Genomic DNA, 19304 nt, shown 5'->3' with positions numbered 1-19304 from the left:
TAGGAGGAGGGAACATGCCAATCTTCGCTACAAGAGGTGATCAAACACTTGGTTACAAATTTGAACAGCTCAGGGGAGATCTAGGCATTGCTGGTATGAAAGTGGTCCTAGGTGGATGCCTGCTCCTCTGTTGGAAGAATGTCAGGAGAATTGTAGAGATGACAAGTCATAAGTTAGCGGATAGATCAACTCCATGGTAGTTGCTGGTATCGAGTTCATATTGTATTTTCACTACATAGTCCAGTGGATGTTCTTGCTTGTGGATGTACCGGTGAAGGAACAGCGAATGTGTAATTACAAGCACATAAATCTTGTAGCCTCTTGCCATCATAAAGCTGATTTGGCCCATCCATTACAATATACTTTACCCAGGTTTTAACGCAATGTTCCACTTGGGGATTAAAGTCACGTGGCGAAGGAGGTCATCAAAGGAATCTTGACTCATCAGCCCTTGCATTCCGTCCGTCATTCGGTGTTTGCAGTAAAGCAGTTGCCCGTTGTTTATGGAGATTTCCAGAGGGTGGGATTTCAGTCTTCTGGCTCTACTAATTGAAGTGTGGCCAATGGCACATGGTTTTGTTTTTATTTCATGGTCTAGTGATAATTGAGTTACAGTGGAAGGGCTCGTAGCAGCCCCTTGCACCAAGCCAGGGCTCCCGTTTTTTATACTGTGGTGGATGTGACCTTACCACCTCGGTTGGATCTGCCAGGATAATCAGCCCACTACTGTGCCAGCCTCTCCCCAGATGGCATTTCCCACATTACATTGCAGTGTTACTGTCTTGCACCACAATAACATCAATAATAATGATTTGGATTTATGTGGCGTCTTAATACTACAAGTTTCCTTAGACGCTGTGCAGGAAAACCTATTTACATCAAATAACGTAAAGGAAACATGAAATAGGGCATCGACGAGCCACAGTGATCGAGCACCCATCACAGTAGCATAGCCATAAAATTTGATCAAATTGGATGAAAATAAAGATAGAGATTGGATCAAATATTCCTACCAAAACACAGAGTTGCGAGTTGTTTTGGCAGAACGTACACATACAATTCAATCATATAATTTACACTGCCTTCACAATAACATTCAAATGTGAATTAGCTTTAAAATAATGTTTGTCAGAATGCTTCATTAAAATCCCTTTCAGGGACCCCCTTTGCCTCTAAAGAGACATAGTTGCTCTTTAAAGGGGCTCATTGTACTTTGGGACGGTGATTCATTATTTTGGGTGGTCCCTCTCTCTCTTCCTGTGTGTGTGGGGGTTTTCTGTCAGAATGCGAGGCTGTGCGTTGTGGGAGCAGAGCATCTTGAGCAGCCAGCCCTAGCACACGGCTCTGCCTGGGCCCTGGGACAATTAATGCAGGTGAGTGTGAGTGTGTATTTGTCCAGTATATAAATAGATGAATTCAACACATTATAGGACATTAGTACACGCAAATGCATGCATTTAATAAGCCACACTCTGCAGTGGAGACCTATAAAGTTAAACCTTGTGTAGAGTTTGCATTCTTTCATAGATGCTGCCGAACACCATTGGCCCAGAGAGGCCTATAGGCAGATGAACTGAATTGTTCTTTGATTTTTTTTGGTAGTGGAACAGATGCCTTTATTTTAATTTATTAATCAGCCACAATACGCCAAAGCAGCGCATATTAAATATGTATTCAAAGGCATACGAACACGGGGGAAATTAGCACACGTACGCACACAGAGGATATTCATTAGCATACACAATACTGTCTAGGATATCCATACCTCTACACGTGTGTGTGGTATTTGTACACGTATACAGAGCATATATAAAATACGTCAAAACATATAGGACATTCATACCAACACATTCACATGCAACGTGCAAATGAATACACATATATTCGCACATAGGACATTCCTTATACACAAAGATGGCATGGATCCTTAGAACATTCATGCACTTCCACATAAGTAGGATATTTATACGTTCGTATATAGTGCAGGGTAGTTAGTATATGGTACCGTATTACTGTAGTGCATATGCGTACACGCACCCATAGGATACGCATAGCAGTACTGTAGGATGCATAATTAAATAGACACATTTGGAATGCGCACAGTGATTTTGTTGTGATTCAGAGGCGCGAGGAACCACGGGCAAGCGGGAGGGCAGTAGCCAGGCGGTGAACCGGTGCCAGCAATTGGCCAAGCTCTGCAGCTTTTTATATAGTGCCCTGCTCTATAAAGGTGCGTGTAGCCTATTAACGAGCGTTTGCACAAAAGTTAAACTAAACTATAAACTAGTATTATACCAGGTAAGGCCCACTGAGCTATATAGCTCTATTTCAGAAGCGACCTGGCCACAAATTATAGCTCAACGAAGTGGCTTATCAAGTGGACATTTCTAGCAGCCAAATACTCTAAACGCATGTTGTTTCTAAATGTGGAGGGAAAACCCGAATGACCCGGAGAAAAATGAATGCGATCACGGGGAGAGAGACACGCAAATTCCAAATATGTCGGGGTGAGGATCGAATCCACGACCTCCAAGTACACCAGGCGAGGTAGTCAACATCTCGCCACCGAGGAAACCAGAGCACCTGGATAAACCCCATTCGTGCGAGGCGAGCAACATTTCCCCCCGTACAGATGGAAACAGGTGGAGGATTAATCCGCTTGCCGTACCGCCATCTCCTGGAAAGCCAGGGTACGGCGACCTGGACGCCCAAGGGGAAGGAAGCTTCACTACATGTGTGCGATCCACCAACGCTCGCCTCTATGGTGTTGGATTACAGGCGTGCATAATAGCCATCGCCACCCCGGAATAGGATATTCGTACACACGCGCATAGGTTGTTCATATCCATGCACATGTGGAATATCTATACACATACCCACATACAAGCCACGTAAAATTACATTTGTGGCATCGCCTTCAAAATAGCATGTGAAAATAAGTCATGAATTCCAAGATGATGATGATGTTGGCCAAATGTACAATTTAAATTCCTTTCAGGAACCCCCCCCCCACCCTCTGCCTCTAAAGGCATATAGTGGACATTTTAAAGGGGCTTGCAATACGTTGGGAGGGTGGTTCATTAATTTTTTTGGGGTCTCTCCCTCTCTCTCTGCCTGTGTCTGTGTGGGGTTTTCTGTCAGAATGCGAGCCTGCTCATTGCGGAAGGTGAGCGACTGAACAGCTAGCCCTGTCACACGCCTTACCTGGGCCCTGGGATATTTTTTTACAGGTGAGTGTCAGTGCATGTAAACAGTGTATGATGCACGTTTGTGAGTGACATTTTAACACAGGTGAGTGTATGTATATGCATATACTCTGTAGGTGTATGTATACAACTTGTGTATGTATAACTGTGTGTATGCATTCAGTATATGGTGTACCTATGTGAGTGAAATTTAATACAGGTGAGTTTGTGTATATGTATATATGTGTGTCTACGCAGTGTATGTGTGAAATGTAATGCAGGTGAGTATGTGTATTTACACGTATGATGTGTGTGTGGGTCTATCATCTATGTGTGTGAATGACATTTAATATAGGTGAGTGTGCATGTGTATACCATGTGAGTGCATTGGTGTATCATACATGTGTGCGAGTGACGTGTGTGTACATATGTGTGTGCATGTGAGTATGTCTCTCTCTATGTATATGTGTGTGTATATGTGTGTGTGTCTTCCCTGCTCACAACTGCAGACGTGAGCGCAATAAGGATTGGGTCTTTGGCTTTTATGGGTTGAGCAGGGAAACTGTGTGCGTGCAGAGGCCCATAGATCGAGTCTGTGTGCGTGTGTCACAGTGCATCAAGCGCTGCACTACTATCCCCGTAACCTTGGTTCACGTCCCCGTCTTGAATAAAATCAGTGGCAAAGTCACGTGCGAACATGTCATGGGTCTCCCCCTAGGTCGACTCAGCCATACACAAGCACCTGGTTTTGTGTTTGAATATTGGTACTGGGGAGACAAATGCGGTCAGGCGTGATGATGGCTACAAGTCCCCAGTCTTATTTGGATGAACATACATATCGGGCAATACATGTTATACACCCTACAGGGGTGTCATTGTGTGTGTGTGTGTATTATATTAGCATAGGTTATCGTACAGGGAGAATGGCTGCCACATGGTAATATGGAATTTCCACTACTAGCTTAGGTTCACCAATGGAAACAAGCACTCTCCCCATCGCTCATATGATCATCGAAACCCTGACTAAATATGAAATGTGTAGGGATATTGGTTTTGTCGAGTTCATAAACGAATGTATATCGTACGATGTAAGGTTCAAAATAATCTAATCCGATTGTCCGTTTTGCAAAACACCATTGTCTTGATTATCTATTGTCACTAATATTTTTTAAAGTATTTCATTTCCTGACAAAATATTTCTGGAATAACAAACAATAATTATTGTTCTACATAAATAGAAATTACCCATTGAATTAGTGCTTTGCTATTTTTTTACCAGAGTAATTGGCTGTATGATGGTTACATAACGTCAGCAGTTCGTTGTTCGTTTAATTTTTTTTGCAGTGTCACTGGCAGCATGTGAGTTAAAAACAATACAGATTATAAGTTGCAATGATCAGAAGAGTTATGGCAGATGTATGCTTAGTGAACTGCAGTTGAATAACTTTTAAGTAATCATTAGTTGCACTGGAGGTGCAACAAAGTGCAAAAGCAATAAAATAAAAATACGAACTCAAACTAAAAAATACGAACTAAGACTTAAGAGAAACTGGTTAAACGACGACCAACATGATAATGGAATATCGTAACGTGAAAGATAACGTATGTATCTTGAACTTCTACGTAGCCAACCGTGCTAATCGTCTTGGCATATAGTTTGCCCGAGCATACTTAAACGAACATGCCTCATTCATTCATGTCCCCTTTATTCATGACCAGGCAAAATAGCCCATTGAGACCGATAGGTCGCTCTCCAAGGCAGAGCAACGTTTAATCACGAGTCGCAAATGCAAAAAAAACCCAGCACCATTAAATATTGGGCAACACAACTTTAGAATCGCTATGCATTCGTAAATCTTCACGACAAAAGACCACAATTTAGTATTTCTTTCTAAAGCTTTCTAACCAAGGATAAACGATTAGCACTGTTAAGCTCTGTCTATGTAAAATTTGGATTGGGGGGTATGATCACTCTTATAACGATGCTCCAATAAGAATTCAACTTTAGTATTCAGTTGTATTGCTATGAAGCACTTACCCTAGATACATTTATCAAACGGTTGCCCAAAACATGCACCTGATAATCAGCACTGAAAAGATTCGCCTTGGTTCTTGCGCCATTGTATTTTGCTTATGGCAATATGTTCAGGAGCTAAACGTCAATGACGAGGTCTGATGGCCACGAGAGGGCTTCAGGAATTAAAGTTCGTGTAATTTCTTGCGCCATAACGGCCGAAGATGTCAGCTGTCATGCGTCACTACCTGTGCCGTCATCTCGCGACGTCACGCGTCATTCTCTGTGTGACCTCGATAAGCAGCTTGAAACGTAACGTTATTATTGCTCATTGAATAATTCTGAGGACAGAGGCATGTTGGAAAGCTTTACAGAATCCATGCATATGCATGCGTTTTCTTGTTTTATTTTATTCCTACTTTTTTAAACATTTGCAACCATGCTGACCAAACTATGAATCTCAATGCAGAGTAAAACCTGCATGAGATGATCAGGCATGTAACGGCAGTGCAGACGAAAACATTTTCACGTGTGCAGAGCATCACGTATGAAATTAAACTGTCATATTTAGCGTTACATTTATCTATATTTTATTTTTAAACACAAGGGTCTGTACTGTGGGCTTGGCAAACGCAGAGGTAGTAAATTTTCTGACATTTACACCCATGCAATTTCCTCCTTATCATCAACAGTCCAGTTATAAACCTACAACCATCGTCGAAAGCCCATTGACATTCAACGATAACAAATTATCCACCAAAATAGAGTGTGTTCGAAAAAAAAGTGTGTTCAATGGAAAATATTTTTTTTCAAATGTTTACTTGATATGTATTTATAATCAACAATGATAGAGATGGAGTTATCATATCGCATCAGGAGCGGTGTGCGATCACAGGTTTATTGTTGGGTCAAGAGTAATATTTTCAATAATTTCGACCTCGTTCGCATAAATTGCACAGCGTAAACCAACGACTCCTCAGCCATTTAATGACTCCTCAAGCAATTTATAGGGTTGTTACGGGTCGAGGAGGAATTTTTTATGCAAACATAAAAATGAGGTTTGCGAAACGACTACCGGTTAAACAGAAACCGTTTCCAGAATTGGTTACCGGTTGCAAAAGTCAGGAAGCGGTCATTGGCTTCCGGTGAAATTTTAACAACGAGTGCACTGATTTGGCGCCTGCGAACGTTCAAAAATGTCACGACGGTCCACTTTGCCCGCGTTCCTTGGTAGAGAAGGTCAAGGGTGCAGCCCCGCAATGGCTTTGCTCAACGCCACTGCTGGTGGAAGGAGCCTCCATTTCTTCGAGCGGATTCCAGATGCGTATTTGAGCTCCTCCTCTTCCACGCTGACCAGATCCCCCATCGCACACGACACGGCCGATCGTGGACAATCCGTGGTTTTATCCATTTACACAGCTGGGGGGGGGGGTCATAGACGGGGGTGGGTGCATTTAAACAAAATTGTCTCATTGTTGCAACTGTCACGCCTGCAGATCAAATCGAACTGGCGACCTTTTGGATTTTATGACCACTGTCCTAACCATACCACTGTGGCAGCTCCCTCCGTTTCTCATTTAAAATGGTAAAAAAAACGTGACACGTATTGCGTGACATTTCTATGTGTGTGTGTCATTCCCGTAACCTATTTTTAGCGGGTAAAACTAACGACTTTAACAACCCTAATATTTTCGCGCCCACGTGCCTATACCCTACCTACTGTACAGCGCACGCACACACCAATATAAACAAATACGCAAAGACAAAGATCCCCCATTTATCCTTATGGACCGTTAGGCAGCCACACACACACATACCTATAAATCTATACAAAAACACACGCATGCACTTACATACTCGCACACACACACACACGTGCCACCTCTAAATACACAGCAACGCACACATGTATGCAGTACTTGTGTGCACGATCACACACACACAAATGTATGCACGCAATAATTACCTGTAAAGGGCATGCAATATAAGCATGTACAAGATAGAGCGCATGTACATATGCGTATACACACATGCACATGATGCACACACACACACACATCGATACCGTATACATATATGTGCACACACACAGACACACATTTACAAGCACGTACAAATGCATATCAGCCATGGCCCATGCACACAATCGTTGGCATGATCACTCAAGTGAACATAATAGGAAAATGATATATTATGGCTCTTATAGAGCTCGCGTGTGTACGGGTATATGTCTGTGTGCGGGTGTAGTGTGTAGTATGTGAGTGAATACGTGTGTTTATATGTGGGGAGCGATAGTGCAGCGGTTAGCGCGCTGCGCTATGAACCCGGCGACACGAGTTCGATTCCCATTCACGGCCAACACCAGTGGCGATTTTCTGAACCGGTCCCGGGCCTCCCCTAGGTTGACTCAGCCTCAAATGAGTACCTGGTGCGGTGTGTAAACATTGCCACTAGGGAGACAAAGGCGGTCGGGCGTGGTGCTGGCCACCCACCCCCTCGTGTACCGTTCCAGCCTTCATAGGTGCTCGCTAACAGCACTTGCCCCAACAGTCTGTTAAAGGCTATACGGGGGTTCTTTGTTTTTGTTATATATATATGTGTGTGTAATTGTGGTGTTTTGCCTGTACTGGGTGTGTGTATAGGTGTGTGTGCTGTGTATAATGTGCGTGTGTTTATTCACGTGGTGTATAAAAACCTAGCCAACTATAACAATGTCAGCAATGCATCTGTATTTGTCACACTTACACATACAAATGCATACACCATGCATGTACTATTATACAGACAAAACAACAACCGACATTCACCACTAATTGGTGGCGATGTCACCACGGTGCCGGTGCCAGGCTAGGTGCACGTTAAGCCCATGTAAAGTGGCAAAGGCGTTGCTGGCAGGAGGTCACCGGCCCACGATAGCTATATCAGACAGCGTGAATTTGATGCATTTGATGCAGCCTGACACAGGTATAATGGATGTCCTGCCACTCAGGAGGTTGACATTTGTCAATAGACATGACTCGGAAAGGTGCTAGGAGGAGACGTGACCGGGTGACTCGGAGTTCAGAGCACGAATGAGTTGGCACGGCAGAGATCCTGGGTTCGAATCTGGGCAGCCACCCGTAATTAGATTGGATTCTCGAGTGTAATGAATTGACGGTCTCAGCACGGTCACCAGTGACTGGATAAAAAAAAAGCTGTCACATTAAATTAGATTTTTCACTTAATTTGGCTGCATTCCAACCCTGTAGGATCAATTAAATTAAATGTTGGTGTGACTGCCATACTACTACAAACATCTCTATCGCAGGGCATGTGGCAAAGGGCAGTTGTCCATCCATAGTTTGAATCAGAGATCATTCGAAGGGATCTATGAATTATTTGGGAATTTCTGCTTCTGCAAACTGTTTTCTGAGGTGATGCACTGGTCTGTGAAAAATCCAAATGAACATTTCTTCATCTCACGACTTAACGCTGACAGCACAATTGGAATAGAATCCAGGAAATACATTTTTTTAAATTTAAAATCCTCATCATCATCTTTCCGCTTGAGTGGATAAAATGATTTGCGCTGCTTTGTGGGAAGTTGAAAGTAGCCGTCCATCCTATAGATAAACTGGCCCCCACCATGGGAATATGGAATTTTTCAGGTTTTTTTTAAGGTGTCAAGAAGATATTGCTTTTCCATATGATTGCCTCGAAGACTGTGCGCACATGTGGGCTTCAGTTAATTTAGCACAAGGTCATAATTCTGTTACCTAGAATTCCACATAGTTGGCAAAACTGGCGATAAAAGAGCCGGTGCGGGTTTGAGAGAAGGAGATTATGCTCCAGAAAAACAAACTAAGCATATTTGACTGAGAACCCTGCATTCATAAATGAGGTGGTCACAGTTTGATAAGACTGAACTCTCTTAAAGGTTCCTCAAGAATATATTTTCAGTCATAGTGCCATTTCTCCTTAACTGTTTCCTCAACCACCACAAAATAAAATTATCTTTATTATCTTCATTTCTACCGGAGTGGATAACATGATTTGCACGACTCTCTAGGAACTCTAAAGTGGTTGTCAATCTTATAAACAAACTAGCCCCCATCAGGAGAATGTGGAATTTCACCTGCCAAGCTCAGGTCCACCAATGGAGTTGAGTGCTGCTTCTTGCTTTTTAAGGTCAAGGGGCACTGAAATGTTTGACTTGATCATGATTATACTTATAATTTTACCTCAGTCAAGAATGTAACCGAGCCATAAGCTTATTCGGTGCTCTTGCAAGAGAGCTGTGGGCGATGTACACACGAAAAAGCCCATTCCAGACCACACCCGTGTCTCCAGAAATGTCCCCCCTGTGTCTATTATCTGAATGGTACAGCCCAAAGGCCTCATGTGATACTGGGCCATTCAGAGCAGCCTTTGACCTCACATCAGCCGGGTGGACTTTGACCCCCCCAGGGCTCACCATCTGGGCGATTTGTAATTTTACAGCGTTCGCCTCTGATCACTGACACAAGCGCACGGGGTTTTCATTATCTAACACAACGATATATTTTTTTCATACATGAGGGACATTATACATTTTTTTTTCTTTTCATTTTCCAATTGTTCAGACTCATCACGGCAATTTACACTGAGTCAAGCTTCAAGCTGTGCATCGGAAACTGGTAAGGATCCATTTTATGCTCCATGTAATTTTTTCTTACGTATAAAAAAAAACGCCGTGCTCGCACACGCCTCGGATTCATCGCTTTGAAGGGAAGGGTGAGTAGATCATGTGGCTTCGGGCTGAGAGGTGCCAAGTAGATGACAGTACAGCTAGTGGGTTTGTGACCTCATGTGTTTGGATCTTTGAGTGTTATCCCCTTGTATATGTGCGTTTTTCCTCGGTTTCTCTGGTTTGCTCACAACACTCAAAATGGAATTGGCCAAATATTCAAATTCATAGCCCTCCTGAAAGAGCCTTAAGATGTATGTAGCTTTCCTGGATAAATTAATGGAATTATTTGTTATGTTGTTTCACGATCCAAATAAGCGTGGGATGCTGCCCATCTTTGTTGGTGGGCTTGAGCGTCTTCATCACTCACTCTGTTCAATCCACTGCTGGATGAAGGTTCCCCCCCCTCCCTCCTCCGTGGTTCGTTGATGGAAAAATCTATCTCACTCCTGCACATGCACTAATCTCATCGCTCCATCTCTGCGGTGGGTCATCCTCTCGGGAACGATTCTTCATCCGGTTGCTGTTGCATACCTTCTCATCAATCAGCCGTCAACCCTCCAGGCGACGTGTCCTACCCGAGTCCCCAGTTGGTATGTTAGCATTTGGTCTCTGATCCATGTGTTGGTTTTTTTCTGTCTCTCAGTATACATCTCAACATGTGTCTCTCTGTTTTTTGTCAATACTTTTTCAGCTTTTGTTACATTTTCTTAGTCATAGCAGGTATGTCATAGAAGTTCATCTGTACTGATTGAAAATTGTATTATTCAAACACAATAGTATGTTACCAATCATTATTAAATAAATACCAAATCCAATAGCACCCCAACCCGCTCTCCAGTCCGCCTTCAACAACTGCCCTATATATACACACTACTAGTAAACCCTTAATATTCACGGGTTTTATAATTGCGGTTTTGCGACAAATTAAAATTTGCGGGGTTGTATTTTATATATTCTCGGCCATAGCTCTGTACTAACCCGACAAGAAGCAGTGAGGTGTGGGAGCGATGTAGACACGGTGAGAGCGTGAAAGTTGCTCCCACGCGACACCGCTCTCCCTCTCGGTCTGCCTTTGTCTGCCACACCATTTACACGCCATTGCTTTCATTTACAATTCTGTGGGAATAACGTACGGTGTAATATTTATTTATCTTTGTATTCATTCATATTAAATAGGTAATATTTGTTTATGCCCCCTGAACCTATTTTACTCATAAGCTTTGAGTATTAATATTCGCGGATGTAATATTTGCGCCTTTCTCCAGGATCGTATCCCCCGCGAATATTAAGGAATTACTCTGTATTCTGTTGTGCTTTGCAGTTGTGTCCCTCCGAAAGTTATTCTATTTGACTTTTCTGCCTTCTTTGTTCATCATATTCCGAATTAAATTTCCGTCGGTTCTTATAAGGGATAGATATTTGACTTAGTATCATCAGTCTGTTGTCTCTCTATCCAGATGATCATGGCATGCTGCTCATGTCCGTTTGTGGCCCTGGAAATTTCTCATTACTATGGCGGGGGCGAGGCAATCCATACACCCAATGGCAACTGTTGACTTTCCACAAATTGTCGTTAATCATTTTATCAGCCTCGGAGGATTGATGATGATGATGATGCAGGTACTGCAGCTGTTTGATGAGCATCATGTCAGGAGAGGTGACTCCCGACTGGGAACTTAATTTACGACTTTTACGATAGAGAGTCGAGTGCTTTGACCACCCAGCCAGATTTTATCATGCAATGACACAGACACACGCTGACATATCGAAACACACATTCAAGCATATGTATGTGAACAGATTCAGACGTGGCTTTAAATTAATATGAAAAAGAAACAGAAGGTGCCTGCCTTTGGCTTAAAAAGTTGGGTTTTTTTCCACAACATGTTTTCCCTGCCAATCTGTCGTACACACAGCCTATGGGGTTTGTCATCAGGGGATATTATGTTCCTAATCAGTATACCGACTGCCATTTTAAACTTACTAGCGACCAATCGCAGGGAGTCATAAGTGTCACATGATTGAACATACGGTCTAGTCATACGATTTTGGGTGAGCAATCGGATAGAGTCCATGATATTGCCTATCTGGCCCCACAGTGCTGATGTTTTACACAATGCACCACTAAATCAGGTCAAGCGTCTCATAAATCACACAACTTCTGTGTATTCACCACATTCTTAATCCCTCCCTTCTCACCTCGCCGCCCCCTGTCAAAACAGACACCGCTCTCTGCGGCGTCGAGGCCCTTACACAGCCTCTTCTGCATAAGGGCCTCGGGGTGGGTGGCCAGCATCACGCCCGACCGCCTTTGTCTCCCCAGTGCTGATGTTTTACACACCGCACCAGGTACTCATTTGAGGCTGAGTCGTTCTAGGGGATGCCCAGGATCGGCTCAGATGATCGTAATTTTGGTGTTGACCATGAGCGGGAATCGAATTTGGGTCACCGGGTTCATAGCGCAGAGCGCTAACTGCTACACTACCACTCCCTAACCCACATATGCACACGTACATGCATATGAACCCACATACAGACACACATATGCATCGCCTGTCACCAAATATTGTTAATCGGCTTACAGAATTATTTAGGATAAAACTAAATGTAATGCTTTTAGTCATTTGATGCCACTCACTCGCTGCTCAGCCACTGAACTCGCCACCATGGGGCTCCAAGGTGGCGAGATGTTAACTACCTCGCCTGGTATACAGGGGGTCGTGGGTTTGACCCTGAGGCCTGTTTTTTTGGAGTTGGCATGTTTTCCCCGTGATTGTGTGGATTTTTCTCCGGGTCTTCCGGTTTTCCCCTCCACATTTAGAAACATGCGTTTAGAGTATTTGGCTGCCATACATCTCCACGTGATAAGCCACTTCGTTGAGATATCATTTGTGGCCAAGTCGCTTCTGAAAAATAGCTATATAGCTCTGTGGGCCTGACGTGGTAAAATAAAAATAGTTTTTAGTTTAGTTTTTATATTCCTGTTTCTGTGGTACACTTTCACAGTCCCGCATGACTTTATTGAGATGTTTAAATGTTGCATTTATGACCAGCACTACTTTGTGTAAAGTCAACAGTCTAGGTCATCATTTGGTATGGCTGGCCCTCGGCAAGGCGATGTGGATATTTCTTGCTGATTTGGGGCTGTGGAGAAAGTTGAGCACCACTCCACACATATTTAATCAGGGATGAATTTTGATTCTTGATTTTGAGGGTTCATTGTTAATGTCTGAAGCTCATAGACTATGGTTCCCTTCGGTGTCAGTGTCAATTACTAATGCCCATAAAACCAAACCAATGTCTTTCTTTAGCTTCAGTCATTGGCTAAGGATCATAAAGCTAAACGAATGCTCTTTAGGGTTTAGTACTAATGCCTGAGGCTCATAAAGCCAAACAAAGGCTCTTTTAAGTTTCATGAGTAAAAAAACACTCACAGGAACGTATAAAAAAGCACTCACCCCTTATGCAAAACTATTTAGTAGTTCCTGAATATTTGCATTCTCGTCCTCGTGTTTTAGGTTACCATCAAAATTAATTTGAGAAAATGTGATCGACTGACAGGCAGCAGTGAGACAGAGAGACAACCGGTTTCATGCTTCTTTGGACTCAATGGTAAAATATAGTCACCAATGCTCACTGCTGCAGTCTGCTTCTGGGAAACATATATGTACAGTAAGTATATCTCTCTATGTCTCACTCCTGCCTGTCAGCTGGTCACATTTGCACACACTTATTTAAATGGTGAACGAAGACAAGTCGACCACAGTACAGTTCTTTAGGAACTGCTGATGGTGTTAGGATAATGCACACAGGGCTGAGTGCTTTGTGTACACTTTTACGTGTGCTTTTTAAATGTATGGTTTTCCAGGCTACGCTACTTCCTGTTATTATGGGTTTTCTCTTCATTTCAGATTTTATTATTGGTCAGTGGGTCATTGAGCCAGTTTAATGATCACCTAGGGTTCATTGATAAAATGTAACTCTCATAAAGCCAGACTAAAATTTCCTTAGTGGTCTTTGTTAATGGTTGAAGCTCATAGAAGCAGATTAATTTTCCCTTTGGGTTCTCATCACTCATACCTGACCAGGTGTCACTGTGGTCAGAATGCTCAACTCACGATAACATTTTTGCAAGTTCAAATCCTGATCAAAGGTCAACCCATGATGATAATGATTCATGATACCAACATCAGTCGTTACCAGTAGCGGCAACAGCAGCTCTCTGTCTTGGGGTTTTAAAAACGAGCAGTGGAAATTTGGTCTACATCAACAACGATGGTGGTTAACTTGTGAATCGACTTGCCCCTGTCTTGAAGATGTGAACACGAACTGGCAGCTCAGGGCCAAGGACAGTGACGAGTACTGCTCCACGTTAGTTGGAGGAGGGACACTCTGGGCCCTTCAGTGCAAGAAAATCCATTGTTGTACTGTACTTCTATGCTTCCCCATCTGTGCTTCCTATCTTCACCAAACCGTACTGGCCAGCATCGTGAAGTATGGTTAAATATCCCCCACGAACTTCATGGCTTAGGGAGGCCCTCGTCTAGCAGTGGGGTCACAAAAGGCTGTACTTGTACCCTGACTCTTAGGATGTCTACACTCTCGTTCGCAGGTGAGACACGATGCCCTGACCTTGCCTTGGTCACGATCGTTCAAAGGTCACAGGCAGCGTGACTTCCGCTTCATTTCGTCCCCATTTCTCTTCACCGACTCAAGTCGCTAACTTACCAAGGCCACTTAACGAGCATACAGGAGGTGGGTGTGCTTAGAAAATGCATTGTCAGTATTGTCATCATCAGCTGCAGCATCATCATCAGAAGCAGCATCGTTTTCATTATCATTGGCAACATCACCATCAGCAGCATCATCGTCATCATTATCATCATGGATCTACTGACCATATTCTTGTGGGTGTGTTAGCGAGCACCCGTTTGTGGCGAGGATGTCTATGGAGAGTGAAGCACAGGGAGGGGCGCTTGGCAAGAAGGAAAGAAGAAGAGGTAACGTGACGGACGTATACACACAAGTTCATGCGTATATATTTCTCACTTACATACAGAGACAAAGATCTCCCGTATAGCATAATTAGATTGTTGGGGAAAGTGCTGTTACCGAGCGTCGATGAAGGTCGGCATGGCACACGACAGGGTCGGTGACCAGCACCATGCCCGACCGCCAGTGTCTCCCCAGTGGCGATGTTTACACACCGCACTAGGTACTAATTTGAAGCTGAATCGACCTAGGGGAGGCCCAGGACCGGTTCAGATAATCGTCCTTGGAGTTGGCCGTGAGCAGGAATTGAACTGAGCTCTCTGGGTTTGTAGCACAGCACAGACTCATTCAACACACAAACAAACCTCAACCCATTCGCATGTAAGCGTTTGATGATGCATTGTTTAAAGACCGTTTCATCTCATATCGGTCTTTTCACGTGTTTGTAAATTTGAGCTTCATAGCTGGCTTCAGCCTAATTAAGTGAGAAAAAAATCTGAATGATTGTAAAGCAGTGATTTATGGGTTTCATTTTGAATTGTCAATGGTGACCAAGCTGGCATTGATTTCACAACACATAACCATTTTAATCACACTTGGCTGAGACTCAGATTCAAACCTAGACTTTTATGGGTGCCAGCTTGGCTTCTCTGACACAGCCCTTGTTAACCTGACATTTTGGCCATTATAAACACAATGAGATATAAAGAAATCTAGACAAAGGGCTCAAACCATGAAGACAGGAGCTCAGTGGAGCTGCCTCCCCCTGAGCTTCCCCTCCTGAGCCACCTAAAACCAGCTCCTCCTTGTTCATTAAAATTCGGTTTAATATTTGCCCAGAAAGTTGTGACTTCCTTGGGTTAATATTTTGTAACATTGGGAAGCATTATGAACTTTGCCTCCTCGTAAAACGTCACCGCACCATAAAGTGCACGTGTATGTTGACATTTTATACACACCGTGCCGCATTCTGTGATATAACAAGTTACCAAGTGGCTCAGCATGTTCATAATGGCTGTACTTGGAAATCTTAATCGGCACCACTGAGAATGTGGGTTCAGGATAAGAACCCTGGAATTTGGCATCTATCTCCATCTCTTTTAGGCAGATAATAATGGCCACGCTAGAGTGATGTCACTGGAGTGACATGACAAGTCACTGTGGCTGTAATGCCACGGTGGCATTGCTAGAGCGTGCCAAAAAGTCTCTATTAAATTATTTTGCCCTGAGTGAAGCTTAACACTGGTGACAGCCCAGGACTCGCAGCCTGCTCCTGTAGCTGCCAGGGAAGAGCTGTTCCTTTCTGTTGTGTCACCTTTGAAGGGCCGTTGCCACCTGTAGCAGTTATAAAGGAGACGTTTATTCACCTCCTGATAAAAAAAGCTCACAAAAGAGCACAATTGGGTCATAATTGGCAATGAAAATAAAATATAAATACACCTGCAATTGAACGACTATAAAATCACCTCTGCTCAATTATGGTAATTTACGCATTCCACCCGTGGTTAAGAGACTGTGGCGAAAATCTGATTAATTTCACACCTGTTATATTAACGAGGCCATAGCAGAGAAAAAAATGCGCTAATTGTGTCACTTCTCGTACTGGCTGCTTCGTTAAGCGGTCTCATTTTGAGGCAGCTGTGTGGGGAGCTCATGATGGATTTTTTCGGAAACACTGAGGCAACACGACTGAAATCCTGCTTTAAATCTGAGTTTCAGCCACCCGCGATTAACACTGCTTTCTCAAGTGTGAATTGTGTTTATGGACACCGTTTACTGTACACTAAAGCATATTAAATGTGTTTGACTTAATATAGCTTAATACAGCTATCAGGGATCCACATATCAGATGGATTGCAATGCAATAAAACACATTTGCAGGTCATATTATGTGGCTAATAGGTTGTTGAAGTGACTTCAGAAGTATTTCTGTGAAGTTATCTTCCAGGGTCATTGTGTGACACGATGCAACGGTGTTACTGCTCGCTGTGAAAGACATTTACAAGTGAAACATTTTAATCTCCGTCATTATCTTTCTGTGGATTGCAGAAAATGTTTGAAGGTGTCAAATAAAACTAATATTTAAATGATATTAAAGAGTTAAAGGTGAAACAAAATATCCAAATAAAATATGAACGTTTGTGTAAAATACTTGCTATTGTTGGTTGGTTGGTTGTGGTGGATACGCGTGTCAGTGGTGTGAATGGAGACTGCATTGCCTTGTGGGATTCTCCCATGATGCTTTGCAGCCCGACGTTTAATCGGAGTGTTTGTGAATGATCTGAAGTAGAAATGTTTAGTTTGATTTGCTCCTGTACTGATCTCATCTTGTTATTTGTAATTATTTTCTTATTTGTAATCCTGGTGAGAGCCCATTTTGTTATCTTGTCATTCAGTTTTCGTCTCATTTTGTGTTTTTTATCTTTTGTCCTTTCTTTTGTTCGGTTCCTGTCTAATTCTGTTCTCACAGCAATTTGTTCTCATCTGTGTCTTGTTCCATCATCATCTCATTCTGTTGTTGTCTTCTTCTGTCCCGTTTCATTGCATTATCGACACTTCTGTTCTCTCGTGTTTTGCTTTCACGTTTCATCCTCCAATTTCCTATCCTGTTACAATCCCTCCTCTGTTCTGTTCCCAACCATTCCCTTTTTATCGCTCTCTCCCCGTCTCTCCTGTTTCGCCTGACTCTGGACCGTTCAGGCCCCTTCCGTGCTCTTCGCAACTCTCCCCAGAGTCGCAAGGGTGAGTAGATGGGAGGGTTCATAACGAACCATGGCAGGTTCATCATGGCCGTGTCAGAGACACTTTTGGGTGGGAGATGACAGCCTTTGCGTGGCCCACCTCTTAAGTGTTCTCAAAATATGAACAAATGTCATCAACTCAGCAGACCCTGACCAAACCGTAGACCGCATTGTGAACCGTTGCCAACATCGCATGGCTTTCAAACTTGGATCTAGGTCTTCAAGTTTCATTGCACTTTGCTGTATGCAATAAGAAGAAGTGCCACTGAAGCAGCACCACTGCGATGTCGGGCTGGAGCCCTGGGTCATGGATGTGTCTCTGTCTGATGGTTTATAATGGCCGTATTATAGACACCCACCAGCACGCACACTAAACCATGTCACTCATTACTCATGAGGAAATTAATGAGAGATCTGCTATGTAAATGATTTATGCGGCTAACAGGAATTCTTGTCATTCCTGTCTAAGGGGACAAGGGATACTGTTGCTGATGATGAAGATGATGTTACTGCTGCTGATGCTCCTATTCGTGATGATCGATGATGATGGTGCTACTACTATTCTTATTACTCCCGTAGCTTCTGCTGCTGCTACAACTGTTACTCCTGTTACTGATGATGCTTCCGCTACTGATGCTGCTGCTGATGATGATGATCCATCTACTGCCTCCCTCCCTCAGGTCAAGATAAAAGCGACACAGCGCTGATTCAGCGGTTCAAGGGCGACGGCGTTCGCTACCGGGCCAAGATGATCGGGGTCGACTCGGTGGCAGCGGCACGCGGCGACCGCATGTGTCAGGATTCCATGATTAAACTGAAGGTGCTGTCCAAATAACTTGCAATGTTTCTCCCAATATCCGCAAAACCCTCATATCCGGAAACCCGCGTATTCTAAAAGCAGCCAATCTGGAAAACCGCACGTCCGAAGAGCAACGTCTTAGTAAACCTGTGTACGGTGAAGATCGATTCATAGATCTTCCTAATATCCGTACAGTTATTCTTCCCATTGCACACAGACTTGTACGAATAAGAGGAATGGACCACAAGTCTTGGAAAAATTCATCCGATTGGGTCCGAGTTGGGCATGACCTGACTTGACCTGGAAGCACGTCACGTATCCCATTATCTGTGCTCAAACGCACGTAAAAGGAGTCGCACGGAAGTAGCAGCAAATGTATCCGATGATCCACACTTTTCTGCGGATAAGAGGATCCACCCATGAGCCTGGATAAGAGAGCAGTCACGTATCAACAAAACCTACGTGTATGCACACTGGCTTTTCCACAAACAAGTTTATATGCGGGCTAACAGATTAGGCATGTAACGACGTGCCAATTTGTCAATTAAAATTAATTATAAAGCTCGGATACAATATGTGTATGAATCAGTTGTTTAAAATGTATGAAAACTGCGTGCAAATTATATGCTGATGTTACATTTAGGTTTGAGGCAAGGACAAACTTTAATAAGCGAGAAAATAACAGAAACGATTACCACAAGAGAGACGTTTAAAAACGAGACGTGACAGAATCGATTCTTGAATGGAATTGCAATCACCCTCCCCCCATTCACAACAATTCATCAGATCACCAGAGAGGTGAATTGGCACGTGCCTAATATCCAAAACACCTGCATATCCACCACACAGCTGCACCTTCACAACC

General features: G+C 43.3%; 1 protein-coding gene across 9 annotated transcripts in view; it reads left to right on the top strand.

The window, feature by feature from the left end:
- Positions 1 to 1313: 1313 nt before the first annotated feature.
- Positions 1314 to 19304, top strand: part of LOC144740450 (disabled homolog 1-like) — a 35598-nt gene continuing 17607 nt past the window's right edge. Inside the window, exons 1-8 of one of the 9 annotated variants that reach the window (XM_078623337.1) lie at positions 1314 to 1373; positions 3142 to 3230; positions 9801 to 9854; positions 12130 to 12256; positions 13426 to 13579; positions 14520 to 14662; positions 14828 to 14907; positions 18321 to 18460. In XM_078623337.1, coding sequence (XP_078479463.1) covers positions 14850 to 14907; positions 18321 to 18460 — 198 coding nt within the window. In that variant the 5' untranslated portion in view covers positions 1314 to 1373; positions 3142 to 3230; positions 9801 to 9854; ... (2 more) ...; positions 14520 to 14662; positions 14828 to 14849. Of the gene's footprint in view, positions 1374 to 3141; positions 3231 to 9638; positions 9855 to 12129; positions 12257 to 13425; positions 13580 to 14519; positions 14663 to 14827; positions 14908 to 17979; positions 18190 to 18320; positions 18461 to 19304 lie in introns of those variants that run through there. The other 8 variants (XM_078623331.1, XM_078623344.1, XM_078623323.1 and 5 more) reach the window with 8 other exon arrangements.

This window comes from Lampetra planeri, chromosome 3, assembly GCF_965212315.1.
Source record: "Lampetra planeri chromosome 3, kcLamPlan1.2.h2, whole genome shotgun sequence".
NCBI lineage: Eukaryota > Metazoa > Chordata > Hyperoartia > Petromyzontiformes > Petromyzontidae > Lampetra > Lampetra planeri.
This window is presented reverse-complemented; position numbering and strand designations above follow the sequence as displayed.